This window comes from Gymnogyps californianus, chromosome 1 (assembly GCF_018139145.2).
Source record: "Gymnogyps californianus isolate 813 chromosome 1, ASM1813914v2, whole genome shotgun sequence".
NCBI classification, from domain to species: Eukaryota; Metazoa; Chordata; class Aves; order Accipitriformes; family Cathartidae; genus Gymnogyps; species Gymnogyps californianus.
The window spans coordinates 140,365,184-140,387,053 of record NC_059471.1 but is presented as its reverse complement, the minus strand read 5'-3'; the positions used below and the strand labels follow the sequence as shown (position 1 = coordinate 140,387,053).

At 41.0% G+C, this 21,870-nt stretch overlaps 1 protein-coding gene across 5 annotated transcripts in view; it reads right to left on the bottom strand.

The window, feature by feature from the left end:
- Positions 1 to 21,870, bottom strand: part of KIAA0930 (KIAA0930 ortholog) — an 80,686-nt gene that overhangs the window by 35,853 nt on the left and 22,963 nt on the right. For all 5 annotated transcript variants that reach the window (XR_007767235.1, XR_007767237.1, XM_050904708.1 and 2 more), the window contains exon 2: positions 5,396 to 5,544. Coding sequence is in view for 3 of the 5 variants with exons in the window: in XM_050904708.1 (XP_050760665.1) it covers positions 5,396 to 5,544 (149 nt within the window). In the remaining 2 variants the exon portion in view is untranslated. The remainder of the gene's footprint in view (positions 1 to 5,395; positions 5,545 to 21,870) is intronic.

The following is a 21,870-nucleotide window of genomic DNA, read 5'->3' as shown; positions in this document are numbered from 1 at the left end:
ACCTTTTCCACTGTGCAAAGCCCAATCTAGCAGTGCTCTTCTGTCCCTCAACCCCCCAGTGACTCAGATATACTGCATTTGCGATACTGAATTATTCATTACAATTCTATCAGATGGGGGAACCAGGTCTGGACTTCTTTTCTTCCAGTGAAGTTTCTCTCTGCCGCAGAGAACAGAGCACCTTCTCAGCCACATGACTCAGGGTTGCCATGTTTCAGTGCAAGTCACATTAAATTCACTTCTGATCCTGGCTTTCTTGTCACCCTATTTGACTGCTTAAGAAGAGTTCTTCAGAGACTGGAAGCAATAAAAAGCAATTTATTAAAAATGCCCCTGCAGCCCACACTCCCTTCCTGAGTCCAGAGTTTACCGACCGTGACACTGCGAGATATTTCAGCTGCATGCTCGCTTTGCCTCAGACACGAATTTGCTCTGGAAATAGGACAGAATATGAAAGCATCTCCACCCTGAATGCTCGTTAGCATGCCATGTATGTCACAAGCATATTCCAGGTCACAGACGGACGGATCCAGTTCTGTGTGGGAAAGAGATGTTCTTGTCACACCTGTGGCAGTATTCTCTTCACTTTTGCCAAGCAGTCTGCCCCAGCACACATAGGAAATGGAGACAGTCTTGCAAAAAATGCACCATGAGCAGAAGCTATCAAGTAGCAGCTACTTTATGTTCACGTATTTAGACAACCAAACATCAGCAAAATAGCATGAGAAAGCACAGGAATTTCTGAGAAGGATAATTGTAAAAGAAAAGCCAAATCTTTGCATTTAAGATGTTGAGCTCCTTACAGGAAATCATATCAATCTGATACTGCCAGGGTTCCTTTTTCATCTCTCAAAATGAGAGCAATGCATTTATGCTGTCCTCTTCTGCAGAAGCCACTGTTCCTACTCACTGGAACACCTCCACGAACTTCGCACAACAGAAGAGTTGAGGCAGAACAGCTGACACTCTGTATTGACTTGCACATGTTGCAATCATTGTTTGTTCCCACATACTATCCACGTACAAGGAGAGAATTTATTTGGCAAAAAAGATGCATTTTTTGGCCATTTGTTTCTCTGTTGCATTCAGACGGTGATGTGGAACTGCCATGAAGTATACCAAACAGCTCTTCTGGAGACATCCTGTTTGCTTACAATGTTCAAAACAAAACAAAACAAAAAAACCCCACTGCTCTGAAAGGTACAACAGAGACAGCAACGTAAGATTTTTAAAACTTGCATTTCTGCAAGATGCTGAGTTCAGGTTGTCAAATCTTCCAGCCAGACAGATGGTGACAGTGAATTAGAGATTCAGCTATGAAAACCCTGTGATTTTCAGTGGGAGTCATGTGGCTACAGCCATTTAGCTTTGGAAACTAACTGGTCTCCCACCAGAGCAAATATTTGTTGTGTCACAGCTCCAGATGCACATAAATGTGTAAACCATGGCTCCTGTTAAGTTCTGTTGCTGAAGCTGCAGCCACAACATCAGTAGCTTAAGCTTTTTGAAGACTTAACAGCCTGAATGACTACCCTGTGCATTTGGCAGCAACTCTACTCCACATTTATAGGACACTGAAGAAAACGGGACCTACTCCAAAATCCAGGCAAGCTCAGAACATACACCAACAGTGTCTTAAATTTATCTTTTTTATTGCTTTGCCCTATAAATACAGCACCCTTTTCAGGTGACAAAGCATGATGCAAGGCTGAAGGGGTTAATACAAGCTAGCTCTGCTGGTCTATCACTGAGGTTTTACCTTAGTTTCCCTGCTCAGCAGTTGTCTCTGTTAACACCATACTAGCATCTTCCATAGTCCCATGAGAAAGTAAAGCTTCTCTCTACAGAAAGATCAGAAGCTTGCAGCTGTAACAAAGCACAATCCTTTATAAATGCCTCTTGCACTGGAAAGAGCCAGAGATATTAAATCTTGATCTAATACCATTTTAAAATCAGAATCTCAAGTTCAACCACTTTAACCTTTTAAAGCTGTAGGTTTTGGCAATATACAGGACCCTTTGTAAGTGAGGATCAGGGCTTATATTTTCCCATAGGTCACATCAGCTGGTGTGTGAGGAAGCATCGAAGGGGTTTTTTGAGTCTTGACTTAATGGTGCATAAAGAGCAACAACTCAAAGGGATTCCACCTTAAAAAAGCCTACTAAATCCCTTAACCTTGACAAGAGCTATGCTCCACGGTGCCCTGCCTGCGCAGATCCTGACAGTGGGGTCTGTGGTTTTGCTTAAAGACACTGAGAGAAGTACCACCTTCAAAACTTGGCAAGAAAAACTGCAAGAGTGTTATTGTGACATGCCAAGGAAACACAGAGTTGAATGTACTTCTCTGGGATCCAAGAGTCTGTGTAATGGATATAGACCAGAATTCAATATGGCAGTTCTGCCTTGGCATAGACCATATTAGGAGCTTAATTGCTGTTCCACCCATACATGCACAGTTTAGAATTCGGTGGGGTGGAAAAGAGAAGCAAACGGAAAGTCGCTTAGACCAGGGCGTCTATGAAGTAGATCATTTAAAAGGCCTTTTAAAATAAAATTTATGATGGTAGAGAAGTTTAGCATCATCACTACCAAATTGTGAGATTTATTACTTCAAGCTGTTGTGACTAAGCTGCATCCAAAGCCCTTCTCATTCAGCCTTAAAAGTGAACAGAACCTCTAATCTTGAGCCTATCAGGTTTTTTTCTGCTTATCCTCTATTACACTTCAACTTAAAATCAAATGTTATTGCTGACACTCTTCAGCTCCAGTAAGCACAGAAAAAACTCCACAAGCAGGAACGACTATTAATCACACAGGACAGCCATCAAAACCTGAAAACCGTTTGATAAATTGACACTTGTTTCTTGCTGACATGAATCATCGCACCATGGCATGCAAATGATGCAAACATGCTGCGTGAGCTCCTCATCTCAGAAAACAAACATCACCATTGTCAGCATTTAGACAAACAGCCCCTCCCCGCTCAATCCGTTTTTGTTGTCGTTGTCATCAGTCCTACAGAAGATTACTGTGCTCAAAGCTGTGCAGATCTTATTTTCATGAATATAAACCACTGCTCTCAGATGTCATAGGACAATTCACCTCACACGTCTCTGCCAGCATTCTTTAGTCAAAACCTACAACAGCCAGGCAAATGCAGAGCAAATACATAGCATCTATGGAAGAACTACAATGAACTTGCTTCACTATATACCCAAGCTACAAAGAGACCCACTTCTATGATTACCTAACAGTTAACTTCTGCATGGCCCATGGAGAAACCATCACCAGGTCGTTTGATGCAGCCTGTGCGCAGGGCAGTAGCCAACAGTGCAGCTCCGGTTCTAGCCCTTCAAGGTCCCAAGCAACTCTGAACCCCTCCCCTTCATCCGCCTTTTCACAGTCTACCTCTGGGGATGTAAATGAGAGCACACAGTTTGGTGGGCGGCAGGGATGCTTGAAGTTATATTTGGCTTCTATAAATACCAGTCTCTAGCTTTTTCCACTTTTAATGATATGACTTTGGTATTTTGACACCCACCTTTCAAGAAAGAATGGCCAAAACTACACAGGAAAATAGAAACCTGTCTAGTCATAATTCAAAGAGTAGGGGTAGTTGTTCCGTGTCTCATTGCACAGGACAGGCTCAAAAATTAGATACAAGAGGGGTTAGAACTGCAAAGAAGTCAGCTAAAATCAAACAGGAGGAGAGCTGCACAGATACCAAAGAACCACCAAACTATGAAGTTTCACAAAGCATCTGAAGTACTTCAAAGTCACAGGAAAGGTTCATTTCTCAGAGGCTGAGCAAAATGCAAACAGTCAAGGGGGAGTTATAAAATACTGTGTGTGCTATAAGGCACACTCCTTGTCTTAGCTGTTACGGCAAGCAATTCACTAATGCTGATTTTGTAATAACTACCAGTTACAAAACCCCCTTAGAAATAAAAATTATTTATTATGCTTTTAGGAGGCTTAAATAAAGCTCTGAGAGTAAATGCAAGGGTTTATTTCACTGTCTCCTCTCCATGAGAGGTTCAAACACTTTAAACTGATTAGTAAGTTAAACAGAGATTGATCAGAGGTCTGTGAATGAATTTAAGCGACCAGGCTTCCTCTGAGATTCACCTTCCTTGTTGGGAAGGACAAGAGGTTAAACAACCCATGCCTTTATTAGGCTGAACAAAGCCACAATATTGTTTGACGTGAAACAGGAATGCACTTATAGTCATTTAAACAACGAATAGGATGAAAGTTTCCTCCAAAAGTCTTAAAGCTCCAAGTACACTGGCCAAAGACTACTAAACCACTAATCTGACAGAGAAAGAACAATATTTTGCCATCTTCTCCACAGTGGCTGTCATGATGAAGCTTCGAGGGGGGGGGGGAAGAGAGAAGATAATTCTGCCTATTTCCTGTATCTCCAATAAATGTGGGAAAATCTTCTAGGATCCTTTTCTCAAGGGAGTTCACAACTATCGTTCCTTATCACCACATTTAAGCCCAGAGAACTCTGGTATACCTGGTTAAAAACACTCTCACATACACCATGAGCATACATCTGTGATTTAACAACAGTGTAAATTATTTACATATGTCAGGAAGTCAATCCCAGTCTTTTCTTCCTTCATTTATCTTCCTGCTTTAGATCCTCTGCAGCCATCTCCTTAATTCCCAATAAAACCATCATTTCTCTTCCTTCTGTTTCCCCCAAAGATAAAAAATGCCATGAAATGCTGAGAAGTTTCTCAAATCTCTAATGGGAAAATACCTGTGCAGCAGCACTAGGCCACCTGATTATGTGTTTTCAAGAAACAGTACTTCTATAGGAGAGCATATTGTCTTAAATGTAGATTATGAGAATACAGTCGTTTCTCCACTGTTTGTCACTACTGTATCCCAGCTCCAGGAGGCTGCATGTACTCTGCTACTGAGTACCCAATAGGTGTTCATTCCTGACACTCTGGTATCTCAGGAAGGGTTCTTCTAGAAATACCAGAGTGACCATCTTCCTCCTCTTTCATTCCTGCCTTTCTACAGATTTAAACTTTCAATTTATAAAGTATCATCACTGAAAAGCAAAACAAAAATCAGCATGGATGTCCTCCCTTTCCCCCTAAATGCAGGCTGACCAGCATAAAAGCGTCCCAAAAAAGGATGCAAACTCTCCGATCTCCTCAAGTCTGTGAGAGTGAAGCTCACTTATACTGCTGCTGATGTTCACAGCGTTAACCATGGTATTTCTCTATGGGCCAGTTTTGGATAACTTCTTGTGGCAGGCAGAGCTGGAGATTCCTTACCCTTGGTCTGTAGTTCTTCAGATGTGTCAGGTACTCCAAAACACTAAATCCCATGTTACCTTAAATTTCCAAGGTTAAAATATGTCATTACTCACCTTTTTCCCCTCTGTACTATCACCACTGACATACGACAGTTTTCGACGGACATAGAAGAGCATATCGTCTTGCCGGGGGGCCCATTTCTCCATAAAGTATGTTGAAAACATCCAAGTCCAGAATACAATACGGTCATCTTTGAAACACCCTAAGAGGCATAAAAGAAAGGAGAAATAAGAGTTGTGGAATTAGCATGTCACATTTGATTGTGCTTAAGACGACACCTGAAGTCTTTACTACACGTGGTGCAGTTGAGTCCAATTGTAGTAGAAATACTCTCGTACAGCTCAGAGTAAGTTTTTCTAAAGTGTACAGCATAGCTGTCATTCAGCATGAACTCACAACCCGTCTTTGGCCATTGTCAACCAAAACCACCTTCTAGCAATCAGTCTGCCCTCCTGCACAACAAACACAGATCAGGGCCCATGAGTATACCCTGGCTATGCCTGTGCCACAGAGAAGGACAGGACCAGCGCAGTGAGCTAGAATACATCAGAGAAGCACTCAAGGAGTAATTTCAAAGGCATGCAGTGCCAATATATGCTCCAGTTAATGATGTGAAGCCATCAGCTGCCAAGAGGTTTATTATATGCTCTCAGGGAGTATAGCCAATCCTTCAGAAACTAGCAGCTGATACCTTTCTTAAAACAATACGCAGGAACAAGAATGCACCCATGCAGGGGCAACTGTAATTCATCCTCTCTCTGACAAGGAACAAAACCCAGCTCTTCCTCAAGGAAATGAGGAGTTCTGAAGTCCTGAATCCTAATTAAACAAAAAAAAGTAGGGGGAGAAGGGGAAAAATGGGAAGAGGAAGATGCAACAAAGTCTTGTTCAAGGAGACAGACAAATTACATCAGCAATAGCATGGCAGTTGGCCTCTCATCAGGAAAAGGAGGCACAGTAGAGGTGACATCACATTTTGTGAAACTCTTGGAAGCACTTAACTATAATAAAACAGCAAAAGGTGCTGCATCTCTTCTGTGCTGTAATGCTTGCACACTGTTAAAGACCAAAACTTTTACAGACAAGGAGAGAAGTCACTACTGTGCCTGGTGACAAGGGAGCTGAATTTCTCCACTGCTGCTCAGTCCTACTGGAGGCTCCTTGATGGAGTAATAGCATCCCCTCCCCAAAGCCCTACAGAGAGATAACTGCAGCTGTTAGCCAGAGTCTAGCTGTTTTAAAACCTGTGAGAGAGAAACACTAAAAAAAATTATATTGCTGAGAAACAGCAAAAACCTGAAATGGATGATGGATGGTAGTGTTATGTACAAGACAGCGAGACAGGTGTGGGGGGGTGTATGTACACACGTGCAGCTGACAACCCAGCCTCCAGAACATCTATCCTTTACGGTGGCTTATTTCCCTAAAAGGTATACATTGGCTGCCAGATTGGTACACACATCGCTCCTCAGCCCTCAGCTACCGTTCAGGTTGGTGTGTTTCCCTCCCAGTGCTACACTGCATGTATGAAATAGTTCTGCAGAGAGAAGAATCTTGCATGAGACAGAAGTGACATTTATTTACAGTGACACCTGGATTAAGCTTTAGAAGATTTTCCAGTCAATTGCCAAGAAAGCTGACACATACCATAACAATGAACATGATTTTTCTTAGACACTGGTGGCTAACTTCAGGGCTTCATAAAGCAATCAATCAATCTTTTAATCCACAAGTGTAACTCAGCACATTTTCCTACTTCATTGTGCATGCAATATTTGCAAGACAAATCTTTCTTCCAATCTTTAATTACTGTGGTGGGCAGGAGATTAGACTTTCAAATTTTTTAGCAGACAAATGGGTGATTGAAATCAAAATCTTAGGTCCCTCCAACTAAATCCAAAAGTAATATTGAAAACAAAATGAAATTCCACTGATGGACCGTGCACAGAGTATGTTAATCAACATCAAGTAGGATGGTATTTGAAAATATGTATATAGCTGATTATATTTCAAAAAAAAACAAAAAAAAGAAAAGGCTGAGAAAGAACAGAAAAAGGCCAAGGTAGTTAGTTCCTAGTGCAGGTTAATTCCAGGCCATGCTGCAATTGCTTTATTTGCATGGCTGCAGTGAAGTAATTTCAATTACTTAAGGCCACATAGAACTTAATGTGCAATCGTGAATAAAATCTGCAATGTGCTTAAGTACTATCCAGTTTTTCCAGCAGAGAAAGGGTATCAAGCACTGGAGAGATCAGATACAGGATGCTGGGCATCTGCACCCCTCCCTTGGGCACACGTGAACAGGACTGTATGGCAAAGAGCTGTATCTGAGAGCCTACCACATAAGAGTGGATTCAAATGTGTTCAGACTCCCAAAATCAGGCTGAGAAAGGACAGGATTATCATCGGTCGGTATACTCACAGATAAACACCGAGATGAGACAAAGAACTATTCAAGTTTAAGGATATACCACTGACACAAGGACAAATGGCTCTAAACCACCCACCAACATATACGTAGGCTGGAAATTGAGAGCCAATTCCTAAGCATTCAAGCCATGAAGTTCAGGAGCATTCCCCTCAGTTGGAATAGTGAAGGCAAAAATCCCTACAGCTGTAAAGATAGAACTCAACTTGGTTAAGAAGGTTCATGCAGTACCAGTGACAGCCGAGGACACCATGACCCAGTCCCGCCTCTATATTTAGCAGAGTAGAAAACAGGGCATGCATTCATCGTGATTTGTTAATGGTCTCAAAGAGACTTATTAAATCTCATGGCTTTTGAGTACCTGAATTCCCAGCCTTAATTAAATGGGGAGGGGGGAGGGAAGCGGGAAAGAGGATTGCCCTGAGTTCATCTGGAGTTCTAGGAAAAATCAAAGGAAAAAGAAAAAAAAGAATCTACATTCTGTAAGAATCATCTCTGAAAAAGTTGTAGTGTTCAGAAGTACACCACTTTGGTTTTGCTTCGTGAGTGAGTAAACAAAATAACCCTAGCCAAGCCACTCCTAAATTTATATAAGAATGTTTTTCTACTGGAGGGGGGGAAATATTTTTCCCTTATAAAGCAAAAATCATCAAGTTATCTAAACCCAGCATTATAAACGAGGGTTAAACCACTTTTAGATTCTGGTAGTACCTGCAAAAATCTGAGAAGCTGTCATATGAGCTGCTTACACCATGAGATACGTTTTACGCAATAAAGCACAGGAGTTAATATGCTCTTCTAAACTGCTTATGGGTGGTTATAACAGAGCATTAATACATGCGGGAGAACAGTAGAATGGGGTAAGGCACCAGGACTTTGTGTGTGCTTTTACCCTTGCTGGGGAATGCAGGACAAACTGATTCAACGTATTCAACATTAGTATAAACAGAAAACCAGGGGACCAAAGTGCTGCAGCAGTGAAGCTACTTTAGCACTGCAGCATAATGCAGGGGAAAAAAAACCTGAAAACCCTTATAGCAATGTTGGATGGTTGTCAATTCAAAACCCCACCTGCAACAGATTAGATGTAAAATCGTCCTCCAAGCTTCAGGGATACTTGCAGACATTGCTGGAATTAAAACCAGCCTGAGGATGTTCTAACTGTTCTGACTGCAGTGGCTAAAGGACTTTTCTTGAAGCCAAAAAGCGCCAAATCACTGCAACACAGCTGCTTTTATGAAATTTTAGTAGAAGCAGGAAGGATGGGGAACAGCACACAAGAAGAATTAGCCTTTAAAATCTACTATTAAATAGCATTAACTTGGAAAGGAGACAAGAAAAATTGTAATTGTAATCCAGATGACTTAAAACTTGAGGGGGGGGGAAATCTATTCCAGTTTCAAGCCAGAAACTGTCAGATCCAATACGTCCACTCAAGCTTGCCTTCAACTATTAGATCCCCAAAAGCATGGCATACCCTTACAGTTATTTTGGTGGTTTACAGCATCTCACTGGAAGCCTTCCAGCTTTGCCAAGAAGAAACTTGGAAACTGCTTTTAAAATTGTTTTGGGTAATGGTTTCGAAACTGTCAGGCTAACAGTCCCGCAGACAAAGTTATTCTTTTCAATAGACAGAAGAAAGCACAAAGCCTTAATTTCTCAGCCTTTGCCACAGCACCCTGTTGCGGGGCCTCAGCTGCACTCAAGATAGTAGGGCTCACAGAGCAGTTCTGTCCCCATTACATGCAACCCACCAAAGAAGTGGACAGACTCAGCTCGCAGTTGGATTGCTGATGACCTTAACTTTCTGCTATTATACTCAATACTGCTTCTATCTACCTGGCAAGGACCAAGATCAAAAACAGAAGCCAATTTTTCATAGCCCGGACAAGCATGAGTTGGCAGCGGCTTTCTATCACATTGGTCCATCGCCGTTTGCACAACACTCAGAAGATGTGCATGCACACATATACACTACCGTTAAGTTGGAAGGCCCTTAATAAAACACCTGGCACTTAAAAGCCCTTGAAGCTTTGACTTCAGTATTTGGGGAGACCTTTTAAAATGCTAACAGTTTTATTTTTGCCAGAGAAGAATTTGAGCCTTCTGCAACAGCAGAATTAGATGATATTTGCAAAAGAATCAAATTCCATCTATAGTTGAGAGCATATAGCAAGACAGCTTCCTGAAAACACTCCTCCTCTAGCAAATTCTGCTTCTAAATGAATAAAATGGAATTAAGAGTTCAGACTATAAATCTTAATACTCTAAAAGTTGATTATATAATTATGAGACCTTTGTCATGAATAAATCCTAATTACAACAATTTACTGTAATGATTCATTTACATGGATTTTATCCTCATTAGAAACAAGATTTATGCCAGCTGCTATGTAATAAATGTCTTTTTACCTATTAGATTTTTATATTGAGCATTCATTTTGGGGAACTGACTCCAGATCCACATAAGAAGTTGTGATTTTTTTTTTTTTTAGTTAATGCTTTCCAAAAAAATCAGTGGATAAAGAGAATTGTCAGCATATTATTTTGCTTCAAAGGAATACAAGAAAAGATTTCCCATTTGGTGGATAATCATTTTTTCAGCATGTACCACTCAGAGTTAGAGGAACAGTAATTTCAGCTAGACAGGGTTTCTTCCCATGCTTTTACTCCTCGAGCCTGCCATGAGCTACTCTTAACTGTGAAACATCATAAAACTCATTTCATCCAATTCTGCCACAGTGCTATCATCTGTAAAATGAGCATCCTTAGATGTTTAGGGGTTAATTACATGCTTATGAAGATCTTTACAGCTCCAGCATGGAAAGCAAACTAGAGTTCTAAGCAATTCACACTGTATTTAATTTTTGGTTTGAGTTTAGCCAAGTATTCTGCAAGGACAATATGAGAAGTGCTTCACATAGATTAAAGCTACGTTTGATATTATAAAGTTATAATTATGACTGCATAAAATCAGAATGGACGTTCCCTGTCCAGTGATAGTTGCCAGCTAGCCAGATCATTAGAAATCTGAAGTTCAGTCTCCTTCCCACGCCTACATAAAAGGACACTATTTAATCCCTTCAGTTTGACCTTAGACAAACAGAGGACTTCACCAAACTTTCAGTTCACTGGCAACGCACAATGTGAGAGCAGGCAACACAGAGGGAATGCATTACCAAGAGGCCCCCAGAGCACATCCTTGCAGCATGTTCCTCTCTCGTAAATACTGGGGCTGGGAAAGGAGCACCACCACTGATGCCAGCTGTAATGACATAGGACAGCGAGAAGTACGCTTTTGCAAGCACACAAGTCCTAAATCTGTCAGAAAAGACAAAATATACTTTCAACATAAGTTTTTCTGGCAGAACTCTAGCTAGAAAAGGAAGGCATCATGGTAACAGCAGTGACAGGGACAAGACAGATGCCACAGATTAAACGTCCTATTCTGCCACAGACACAACCCTCCTCTTCTCACCCTAAAATGGAGGTAACTATTCTCCTATGTATTCTCTACACGCTTCTTTACTAACAGACAGTAATTTACAAGGAGGATGGATGGAAGCTTATTTGAAGTTGATGGAAGAAGAACAGTCTAAACCAAATAGAAATGTTGCTGTTCTTCCCTTTCTTTCCATGGGCATTTTAAGAATATATCCTCTATCATGCTTTCAAACTTGCACACATATATTAGACTTTTTTAAAGCAATATAATTGATTTAAACCGTGGCTTCATAGCATATCTATAAGGGAGTTGACAACATTTGAGCTTCAAGCATTGAGTCATCAATATTAAAAGGCTGAGAAAAACATTAGGCCAATTACTCTTACAGCTGCTGCGCCATATTTACTCATTTGCCAATAGATGATATCACCTCTCTCATATTTATCACCTTCTCTAAGCATGACTAAATAGTAGGCACCACTAAGATCCCCAGAATCAATATGCAGTTTCAGTACACACCTTAAATTTAAAGCTTGTTCTCACCAGATAATTGACTCAAAGGCCCAAAATAACAGGAGCCAGAAGCTGCCACTTGGATCAAAGACAAATGCGGTCCTCTGTGTGGAGAGGGAAAGATAAACACATTTCTACGTTCAGGAACAGACTATAAAGTCTTCCATGAAGGCCTGTGAACAATTCCATGAAATAATAGGTCCAAAACACTTGAGATTCAGAGAAACTGAGCTTGTTTTCAACTGATAACTACCATTTCCTAAAACACAGGAATGACTCAGAGCTGACTAAACAGAAGTTGTGCTTAAGCGTTATGCTGAACTAAATAGTGGACAAAATGTAATTCTGTTCTAAAGATCACAGTTTACCCTACCCAGTAATAGTTTCCCTCCTATACCACACAGCTTTAACTTTGAAACTCTGTATAAATAAAGTCGAACCACGGCTGTAGCGAAGCAACTTCATGGTCCATACTTGTAAAGCACCTGTCAATCACATCACATACCTATCTTCTACTTGCAAAGTGATGGAATTATACCACTCTGGAAAAAAAGAAGGAAAATGCCACAATGTAAAAACCTTTTGATTCTGAGGACCGAAGTATAACCTTCAAGTATATTCGACATTCACTAGTGATGGCTCTCCACTGCCCCATGCTCCTCCTGACCCCTCAGACTGTCCCCTAACCCTAATACACTGCATTTTCATTCATATAATTAGATACAGACTTTACCTGGATTCTGAACTTTTCTCTTTTATCCACAGAGGCTACACAATCAGGGTCAAGGCTGACGCGGCAAGGGACATCTGTTGCAGAGATGGCTTTTAGGAGGTATAGATTCCCTGCACCATAACCATACCCCTACCTAGCCATTTGCTCTTTCATTGGATGGGATAGATTTGTGCCATAAATGTTAAGAGAGAAGGCTTTGGTTTCAACATAGCACAATTTCCAAACATCAAAACAGCAGACACTTCACAGACAGTTTATCTTTGTCACCATGATTTACTACCTTCTTCAACATAGCATGCATGTCAACTACAACCAGTTTCCTGTCTCCCTGGAAAATATGAAATACTTCATTTATATTGCAGCATCACTTTGGGTATCATAAACAAGCTCTTTCTTTCTGCCTAGGAGAGAAAATAATTCATGCAAATTAAACTTTCCCAGTATCTCCCGAGGTTGTTAGGAGTACATATTCTTCCCCACTAAGAATCATCCACGAATAACTTTGATGCCACAAAATGTACCTTAGCAAAATATCCAATAGAATGGAGATAGATGAGAATCAGACAACAAAATTTACATCCATCTATCATCTAGTTAAAAGTTCCTTCTTTTGTGAAGGGTCTGCAGAAAATAGTACAAGCTGTATTATACACAGAAGACGTTTCTAATATTGACTGTGTTTGCTTGCATTCCAACAGCAAGAAAAGACAAGGATAACAATTTCCAGAGAAATAATCTGTCCCACGAATGACACATATTTTGGGCCAAAATTTAGAGCAACATGCTGCCCATAAGACAAAAAACCATTAGTTTTGTTCCTTTTCCTAACTTATTTTTTTTAGGAAAAGATAGTAATTCCACCATCATCATGTTTCTGGAAAGGGCCTAGACAAACCTGCTTTTTAATAGCTATAAATTGAAGGCCAAATCCTGAATTCACTGAACTTAACCACTAAGCTTGTACGTGTGCAAACTTAGTACTACTGGTCATCCATTGCCTTGGCTCTTACCTGTATCAGTAAGATGGGGAGGAAATTCTACATGTTGAGGGATCAGTTCTCGGTGCTCTAATGCTACTAATTACCCCCGATTGTAAAAAGGAACAATTAACATTATATGCATCAACAATCAGCAGGTGTTCCACACTTTTTGGCAAGAAACACTTATTGAAATTAGGCTTCAAAGTCGTACTTTCTGAGCTTTTCAGGTCATATATTACAATGATGAATTTAGCAGCATAGACAGGATATAAATATTGAAGTTACATGATAAAGAGTGATTACTTTATGGATAAGGACCTACAGGTCCAATTACATCACTTGAAGATGATAGTGACCGACTTCTCATACATTACAAAAAAATTCTAAAGACATTCAAGTGTTTCAAGATGAATATCATGTAATAATGCACTCCTTTCAGTGAAACCAAAAGATGTTACTTTTTCATACTAGCGTTAAAAAATGTTCGCCCTCTTGCCAGCAGTATAAAACCAGTATCTGTTACCATGAATAATAACATAAACCACCAGCTCTCCATGTGGAGCATTTGTGTACTGAAGACCAAAAACACTTGCCAATGAAGCAAAAAAAAAAAAAAAGTATCTTGAACCTGAAGAGATCATAAGGAAATACTGTTAAGGAAACACATGAAGGATAAAATATGAGAACTGCCATTCCAGCTCATGCCTGGCAGACCATGGAGCGCCACATCTTGTTTCTAACAGGGACCAGGAGCCTCAGAAAAAGCAAGAATCATTTCACAACAGGTAGGTATGGGATAACCTACTGCACACCCAAATCTCACTCTAACGCTTAGCAGCTGGAGCCTGTGCTGCACCTTAAAACATGAAGATTTTTGTCCTTTCTAGAACCTTGGAATTACCCTAATTCACCTCAATACCTTGGGGGGGGGGGGGGAAATCTTATGAATATAGGAATTCCTCTCTGAAACTCTGCAAGTTCTCAGACTCGATTAATTAATTGAGTGAATTAATTAATTAATAAAAGAGCAGTGTAGTTTCGGGTTGCGGGTTTTTTCGGGGGGAGGGAGGTTTGTGTTGTTGTGATGTGGGTTTTTTTAATATTTCATAGCATGCAAAACTAATTTTGATGAGGGGAATAATAGAAAAAGTGACACCGCTCATGTCAAAACTTTAACTTTGCCACTTCTGGAAAAAACACATTGCAAAACAGCCAGCTAAAGCATTCCTAGAGGAAGATAAAATTCTTCTTGCAGCTTACAGGAAACAAGCGTATTGTCATAGGAATGATTTAGCAATACTAGCTCCTGGTTACTAGTAGCAGGTGATAAATGTATAATTTCCAGGGCAATGACCATGGACAAACACAACAAATTTTAGTGTACAGCCAAAATATTCTCCAAGTGGTTTTGCTACAGATAGCCATTTCCATATCAACACAAGCAAGTACAATCTGAGCACATACTAGGCTTTTGAAAGACAACAAAATGCACTTATCATGGGAAATGGTAATATTTTAAAAACACATCTAACTTTGACTTTCCATGAAACTTACACTTCAAGCGCTTGCAGTTGCTTGGAAGTGGGATCTGGATTTCTAAGTGCCACTTTATTACGTGACATTATTATTGTTACTAATATTATACACATTTCCTTCTGCTCTGTCCCTTGGCTTTATTTCAAAACTCCCATTGTATGTCTCCTTTTCCCTGAGAAGACACAAAACAAATAGAATAAAATCAGTGTATCAAAACAGCTAACTAAGAGACAGTAGATAAATGCATAGAATCTTAAAACCTGAATACATTCATGCATGGAATCTGGAAATTAATACTTTCTCCCCTTCCAAAGCCTTGAATTTCTCCATTAAATATGATTTATTTTAAGCTTTTTTCCATAAAAAGAAATGAACAGATTTTTTCTTTTTTGAAATGCAAACAAAAGCATCTGGGATGAAAATGAAGGACTAAATCAAGAGAAGGGAAAGGTTACTGGAAATGCTAACAGATCTACTGAGCCAAGACAAAGCCTACCACAAATGATGCCAGATTTTGCAAGCTGCCATTATTACCAGAATTGGTGTAAATTCTATCCCTATTCTAGCAGCTATGTACTTAAAAATATATGCCACTTAACACACGATAACAACAGACAATTATTACCCATATAGCAAAAAATAACCTTTTGAATGTATTACATTTAATATACTTCCTCTGGCTACAAAACAGGAATTTCAAATGGACTGTGATTTGTTGCAAGTGCACACAGAGACCAGGAGCGATGACTGAATGGTAAATACCTACATCACAAGATCAAACTAGAGTTAAGAAGTCTTGAATGTTTTATAAAACGTAATGCAAAAGACATGCATGAAATAGCTGCTTTGGTAAACACGAGTATTTCTTTAAAAAAAGCACTCACAGGCAGCAAAGAGTAAGAAAAGAGAGATATTAACATCCTGGTAGAATAGGATTATGTCTTAAAAATCCTTACATTCATACACTTCAGGAGAAAAAAAGGCTAGTTTTAAAGCAAACAGCTAACTGAAGGTAGCAATTATAATTTTGCTCTCCAATGCTAACAAAAGACCACACCAATCTACTTTCAGATGTTAACCTTCAAATCTTACTTGCCTGTTAAAATCAACCATGCAGAAGGAAATAAGCAAGAGCACTTCGAAACAATAGGTGGCACAAAGGAGGGCTGCCATCACGGCCAGGACTGCATTGCTCACCGACGCTTTGCTTTTGCTTTGGCTTCTGTTGCAGGCTATTTCGGCTACTCTGGGAAGCTGCCCAGTTTCCTCTCAGTAAAATGGGGTAAGGGACGCTTTCTCTTGTGGTTGGCTTTGCTTCTTTAAGTTGCAAAAACACATACAGCTTTTTTTTAAATTTTCTTTTTCCTTTTCAAGGCTTTGTATTTCTCTAACGGTCTCTGAATTCTCCACTAGTATAATAATACATGCAATGAAAGCTATGCTGGCTAAAAAAAAAAAAAGATGAAACTGAAATGCACCCCATGCCTACTTTAGTCCCATTCTGTAAGCTTTAAGATACTATTTCAAGACCTTATCTAGCCCCTTCTGCTTGACACTCGCATAGATGTCAGTAACTGCGCGGCGTCCCCATGTACGCACCTCTTAACTTGGCATGCTTGCATGCTCTGCCACTGGTTGCTAGGACATGTCAATACTGTTTCCCATTCACAACATAACAGTGACACCAGAATTACATGCCAGCTCTTCACAGGCTGAATATCTAAAATTCCTTACCATCAGGCTCCAAAGGATAAGAAAGGATATCCTTCCTGGCTGTTCCCCCCCGACACACACACACCTTTTTTTTTTTTTCCTCTTTTTAGCCTGCTAGCTGTGAGACTGAGCCAGAAGCAAGCTTCCTTTCCAAACTTAGTATGCCTAACTGCTCCAATATCTAAACCGTACTGAGATTTTATTGAACACTGCTTGAATGTCACCTGGGCACATCTGAAGCAGGGTATGAATAAAACACAAATTGTGATGACATCATCAACAAGCAGGGAACTGACAGGGGAGAGCCCTCAACACAAGCCTGTTTGCTACGTAGCCAAAGTAGACTACAGTGCACAGCAACATCTACTTTGTTGATAAGTTGCCCTACAGCCAGTTTAACTTACCCTCAGTGAAAGAAGCAAGACAGAGGTGCAACAGAAACAAAAAAAAGGAAGAGGAACACAGTTAATCTTACATCTTCTAACCTCGTTTTGTTGGTTTTCTCCCCATAAAGCCCAGATTTATGGCACCATTGGAAAGTGAAAACTCCAGCCATTTACCCTCCTTGCATACCAACATCCAGCTTCCTCTGGTATTCGTATCACCTGAGACCATGGACCAAATCACAGATGTTCCTGCATGTTTTGGGGAAAATATGGAATCTACCATCAGGCTTTGAATGCCATTTTGACACAAATACTTCTGGCTACGTGGAATGAATGAATTTGAGTCAATTATTCTTAGCCAAACACCACGAAGATTCAGAACATCTGAAAGATCAAAGCACGAAACACAACTTAAGGAAGGGAAAATTTAGTATTAAAAGCCATAAATATATAACAATTATTCTACAGCCTTTCAACATAGCTTAGAAATGCCAGGCATTTCCCTGAAAGGCATGTGCTGAGCAGACAAGAGAAATGAAATATTTCTGTTTTTACTAACAAGGACCCCAGCCTTTCTTGCTTCTGGTGAAACAAGAACTTCATTCCATTAGAGAATACACCTAAGCAAATGTAGCTGAGTGAGTGGCTGGTGTTTTGGGCATGTAGGGCCATTGGAAGAAAGAAAAGGAGTATGACAGAGTAGGGATAAACAGCTTCCGATTTGCTAAAGGGGGAAGAGGGAGAAAGAGAGTTACCACTGAGACCGGGCACTTGTGCTTCACAAATTAAAAACCTAAATTCATATCTGCTCCCCCATCCAGCTTTCTTTTGTGTAGGAAATCTGACATCTTGATACCTTTGACATATGCATTTCTTTCTGCATGAAAAAACTGAGCTTTCTTCACAGTGTATCAGTTGTCAAGCTGTCAGGATGACTAACGTTCACATCACTGCCACATCACTATTGTTGTCCTGTTTAAGCACTAAAAGCATTTGTCAGAAATTTTCTGTGAAATTAAAATACGAAAAAGAAAATAGCAGAAGTCATTGTGAAAGAGGATTCCCAGCTGGAGAAAGAAAAAATAAAAATAAATCACAAGCTAAGTACGAAATTCTCTCTCCTCCAAATATTACCATGGATAATTGTAATACCTGGAATAAAGAAAAAGTTTCCTGATGCATCAGGACAATAAATTGCCATGAGGAAGACACTTCCTCATGACTTAGACACATTAGACACATATGTTAGAATTTTGTACAGTTAGATGAATCTCTTGACTAAAATGTGTAATGAAGAAAAGTGGAAGAAAAGACACAGCCTTCCTCTAGCACAGCACTTACTGAAAATAGCCTAGTACACTACTTGGATCACAGATTTTCTCCTGGGATGAACTAAAGTTCAAATCCTGAACACTAGCACAAGTAGCCTGAGGACAGGAGGGAACACATGAAAGTATCACCTTTCCACCACAGATGCGCACAAGGCAACTCCAAATACACTTATAGAAAAAATTCAAAGGTCGTCTGTGGCTGATGGTTCCTTTTTCCACCATAAATTACTGCCCTTGGAGTGGAGACAGCAGAACAGGTGTTGAATTTGCACCTCAACAGCTGTAGTTCAGAGTACTAACATGAAGTAACATTGATTTCTTTTTTTTTTGGTCTGTCAGGCTGTGAGCACCTGAGGAACAGACCCAGTGACCATTTTGCAACCTCTGCTATGGAGGCAATCATCTCCAGCAGACAGCAGGGTGGACACAGCTGGGGCTGGCAGCCTCTCACATCCTCTCAGCATGAGTCTGCTGATCATCTACTACATGTCTTTCCACATTAATTCCAGGTATTTGTTCTCTAGAAGCCAGAGCCAGTAATCTCACAGATAAGCAGTGCTTACAGGGAAGAACTGCCTTCGAGAGCTCACAGAAAAGACAGCAAATTAAAGGCACTAAGCTAATAAAATAATTAGACTCAATATTATCCCAGCAAGAAAAACTGAGATGTCTAGCTTAATGCTTATTCAGAAAACAGCTGTAGATGAGCCAAGAAATCCATAAAAAGGTGTGTAACCTGGCTGCAGTCAAGCAAGTATTGATTTCAAGGAAATCCATACCTACACACTGTGCTATAAAGCTGTGTAGTTACAAATTCAGGAAGCCATCCCACAGCATCAGTGACCTCTTATCAAGTTTGTGGCTTGATACTCATGAAAGTATCTGGACAGAATTAGAATGGGAAGAAGTTGTCCCCTCTCTCCTAACAAAAGTGAGAAAGCAATCAGCCCCCCTTCCTCCACTTGAGTCTGGGAAGATGAGCTGCATTCCTCCTTTTCATTAGCTTCAGAGATTAAAGAACCTCATGGAGGTAAACAGAAAGGAGATTAGCAGAAAGTACCACTACAGAGAAGCAGATACTGAGGAACTCAAAGGGTTTTCTTATGTTGCTCCACCCAGCAGCATAAAGACTAAGTGTCTGAAAAAGTAGAAACTGCCTAATGAAAAAAGTGTATGAATTGTCTTTTCTTCAGCCTTCAGGTGACTTTCAATGTCCCCCCCATCTCCTCCTCTTCGAGATCAGACTCTTTTACTCATCCCCTAAGACATTGCATCAGAAGCCCTGCCAGATCCCTCCAGCCTCCCAAAACAAGGCTATGAACTGGCATGTTTGAGCACACACGTTCCTCTCAGATCTATGCATCCACCTGTCACGAAAGATTTTCCAGTGCTCTGCCCCACCAGACAAGAATGATACAGTGTCATATGATGCCACCTACATCTTCTCCTGCTCAGGCTGCCAATTGTCTCTATCCCTCTGTTCAAGGTATCGTGCATGCTTATGTTCTTAATAATAATAGCAAAACTGTTTCAAACCTGAGATAAATCACATTAAGAGCCTCAAACAATTGAGTGAAATCACTGTAGAAAACACAGATGGCATAGCGATAAGGAGAGTTCTATAAAAGAGTTTAAAGTAAATTCACCATCATCATCTGCACCAAACAGAACACTTCAGAAAAATGCACCGTCTCCCCTTTGCCACCCAATTCTCGCTGAACACTTTATCCTCAGGTAAGAGAAGGGGTAGGAAAGCCAAGCACTAAGAGATCTGCTTGAAACCTGGTCAGGTACCCCCGGAGACTCGCGTGCGGGGCGGCCCGTGCACGCCAGCACCAGGGACAGCGGCCCGGCGGCAGCGCCCCCGCCCCGCGGCTCCCGTTCCTCCCAGCGCCCGGCACAACCCCCGCTTAGGGAAACGGCTCCCGTTCCTCCCAGCGCCAGGGACAACCTCCCGGCCAGGGAGACGGCTCCCGTTCCTCCCAGCGCCAGTGACAACCTCCCGGTCAGGGAAACTTCAAAGTGTCTTGGGCTCAGCTCCAAAGAAACCACACGATGCGCACCGAGCTCCATGTAACAAACCAAGGACGCTGCTTGCGTGGCATCTCTAAATGTATCACAACACATGAAAAAGCCATACGTTTTCGAAAGTAAAAATAACAATTTCAACCCACACGTCGATTTTAACCCATACACGTTAATTTCAATCAATAGCTGTATAAGCAAACTGGGTTATCAGGGATACTGCACTTAACTGACTCGTAACATTTTACAGACCTTTTGAAGTAGAAACACACTTTGGAAATTCTGTTTTAGTCCCGAATCTGAAACACAGTACCATGCAGGCTGCTATGAACAAAGTTAACTCCACCCGAGCCAGACCCAGCACGCGGGTCTATCTGGTGAGATGACCCATACGACATCTGGGCCAGAGACCTCCAATATAAGCACAAGCTGTGGCAAGCCAGGCTGGGGGAAGGTCTTCTAAAGACACTAGAGGAGACCCACTGGTCAACCCAAGCGGTCAGGGGAGAGAAGTTCAGGAAGCTCCTGCCTTCACTGAGTGCCTCAAGCAGACAACCTGCGTGTGGGGGGGACTCTGGTCCAGAGCCACAGGACAGTCGCACATGGCCCACCCCAACAGCAGCAGGACCTCACCCGGTCACCAGGGGGACCCAGTATGGGAGTGCTCCCCTCCTTCTTCCTGCCCCTGCAGCACAGGCCATGCCCAAGGGCAGGAAGCACAGCTACCACACTGCTGGTCCCTACTTGGGCTGTCATCCTTCTCTTCTGCCCACCACCACCAACTTATTGGTTTTACCGGTTAATCATTAAATAGCCATTTCTCCACTACTGTGGCAGGACGCATCAACTGAGAACCATCACTTAAAATGATCAGTTGCCCAAAGTGTTGCTTAAAGGTAGACCTGCAAATCAGTTAAAAACAACAACAACAGAGTGCTGTTCTAAAACTCGTGTTTTGAGTATGACAGTGACTGAATTACTACAAACAAGATCAGACTTTCCTGAAGAGTGATTTTCAAAAAAACAACTCCCTCCAAAACCAAACTAGGGTTATTCCCACCACTTTGTTCTTACAGCTCCTCCCTAACAGTGCATCTGAAAAAGCCCTGCTCCGCCCTCAGTAGATAGGCTGCCATCTTCCCCCCACCATCCTGATTTTAAAGATTTATTTGGCCAGGCTTTTGGCTGAGAAATTTCTTTTTTTGTTTATTTAACAAACAGATGAATACAACAGGTACCACAAGAACGGTTTCACAGTAAGCAAAGAAGGGTTTCTCTATTCATGGCACATAATAAATAAAATGCATTTTTTTTAATGTGAAATTAGATACATTCAAAAACTAGACACAAAGAAAACAAATCAAAGCTAGAATAAACAGGCTCTGCAAAAGGAGTTTCCTTCACACAAGGGGCTGTCTTCGCCAGGAGGGGTGTATGC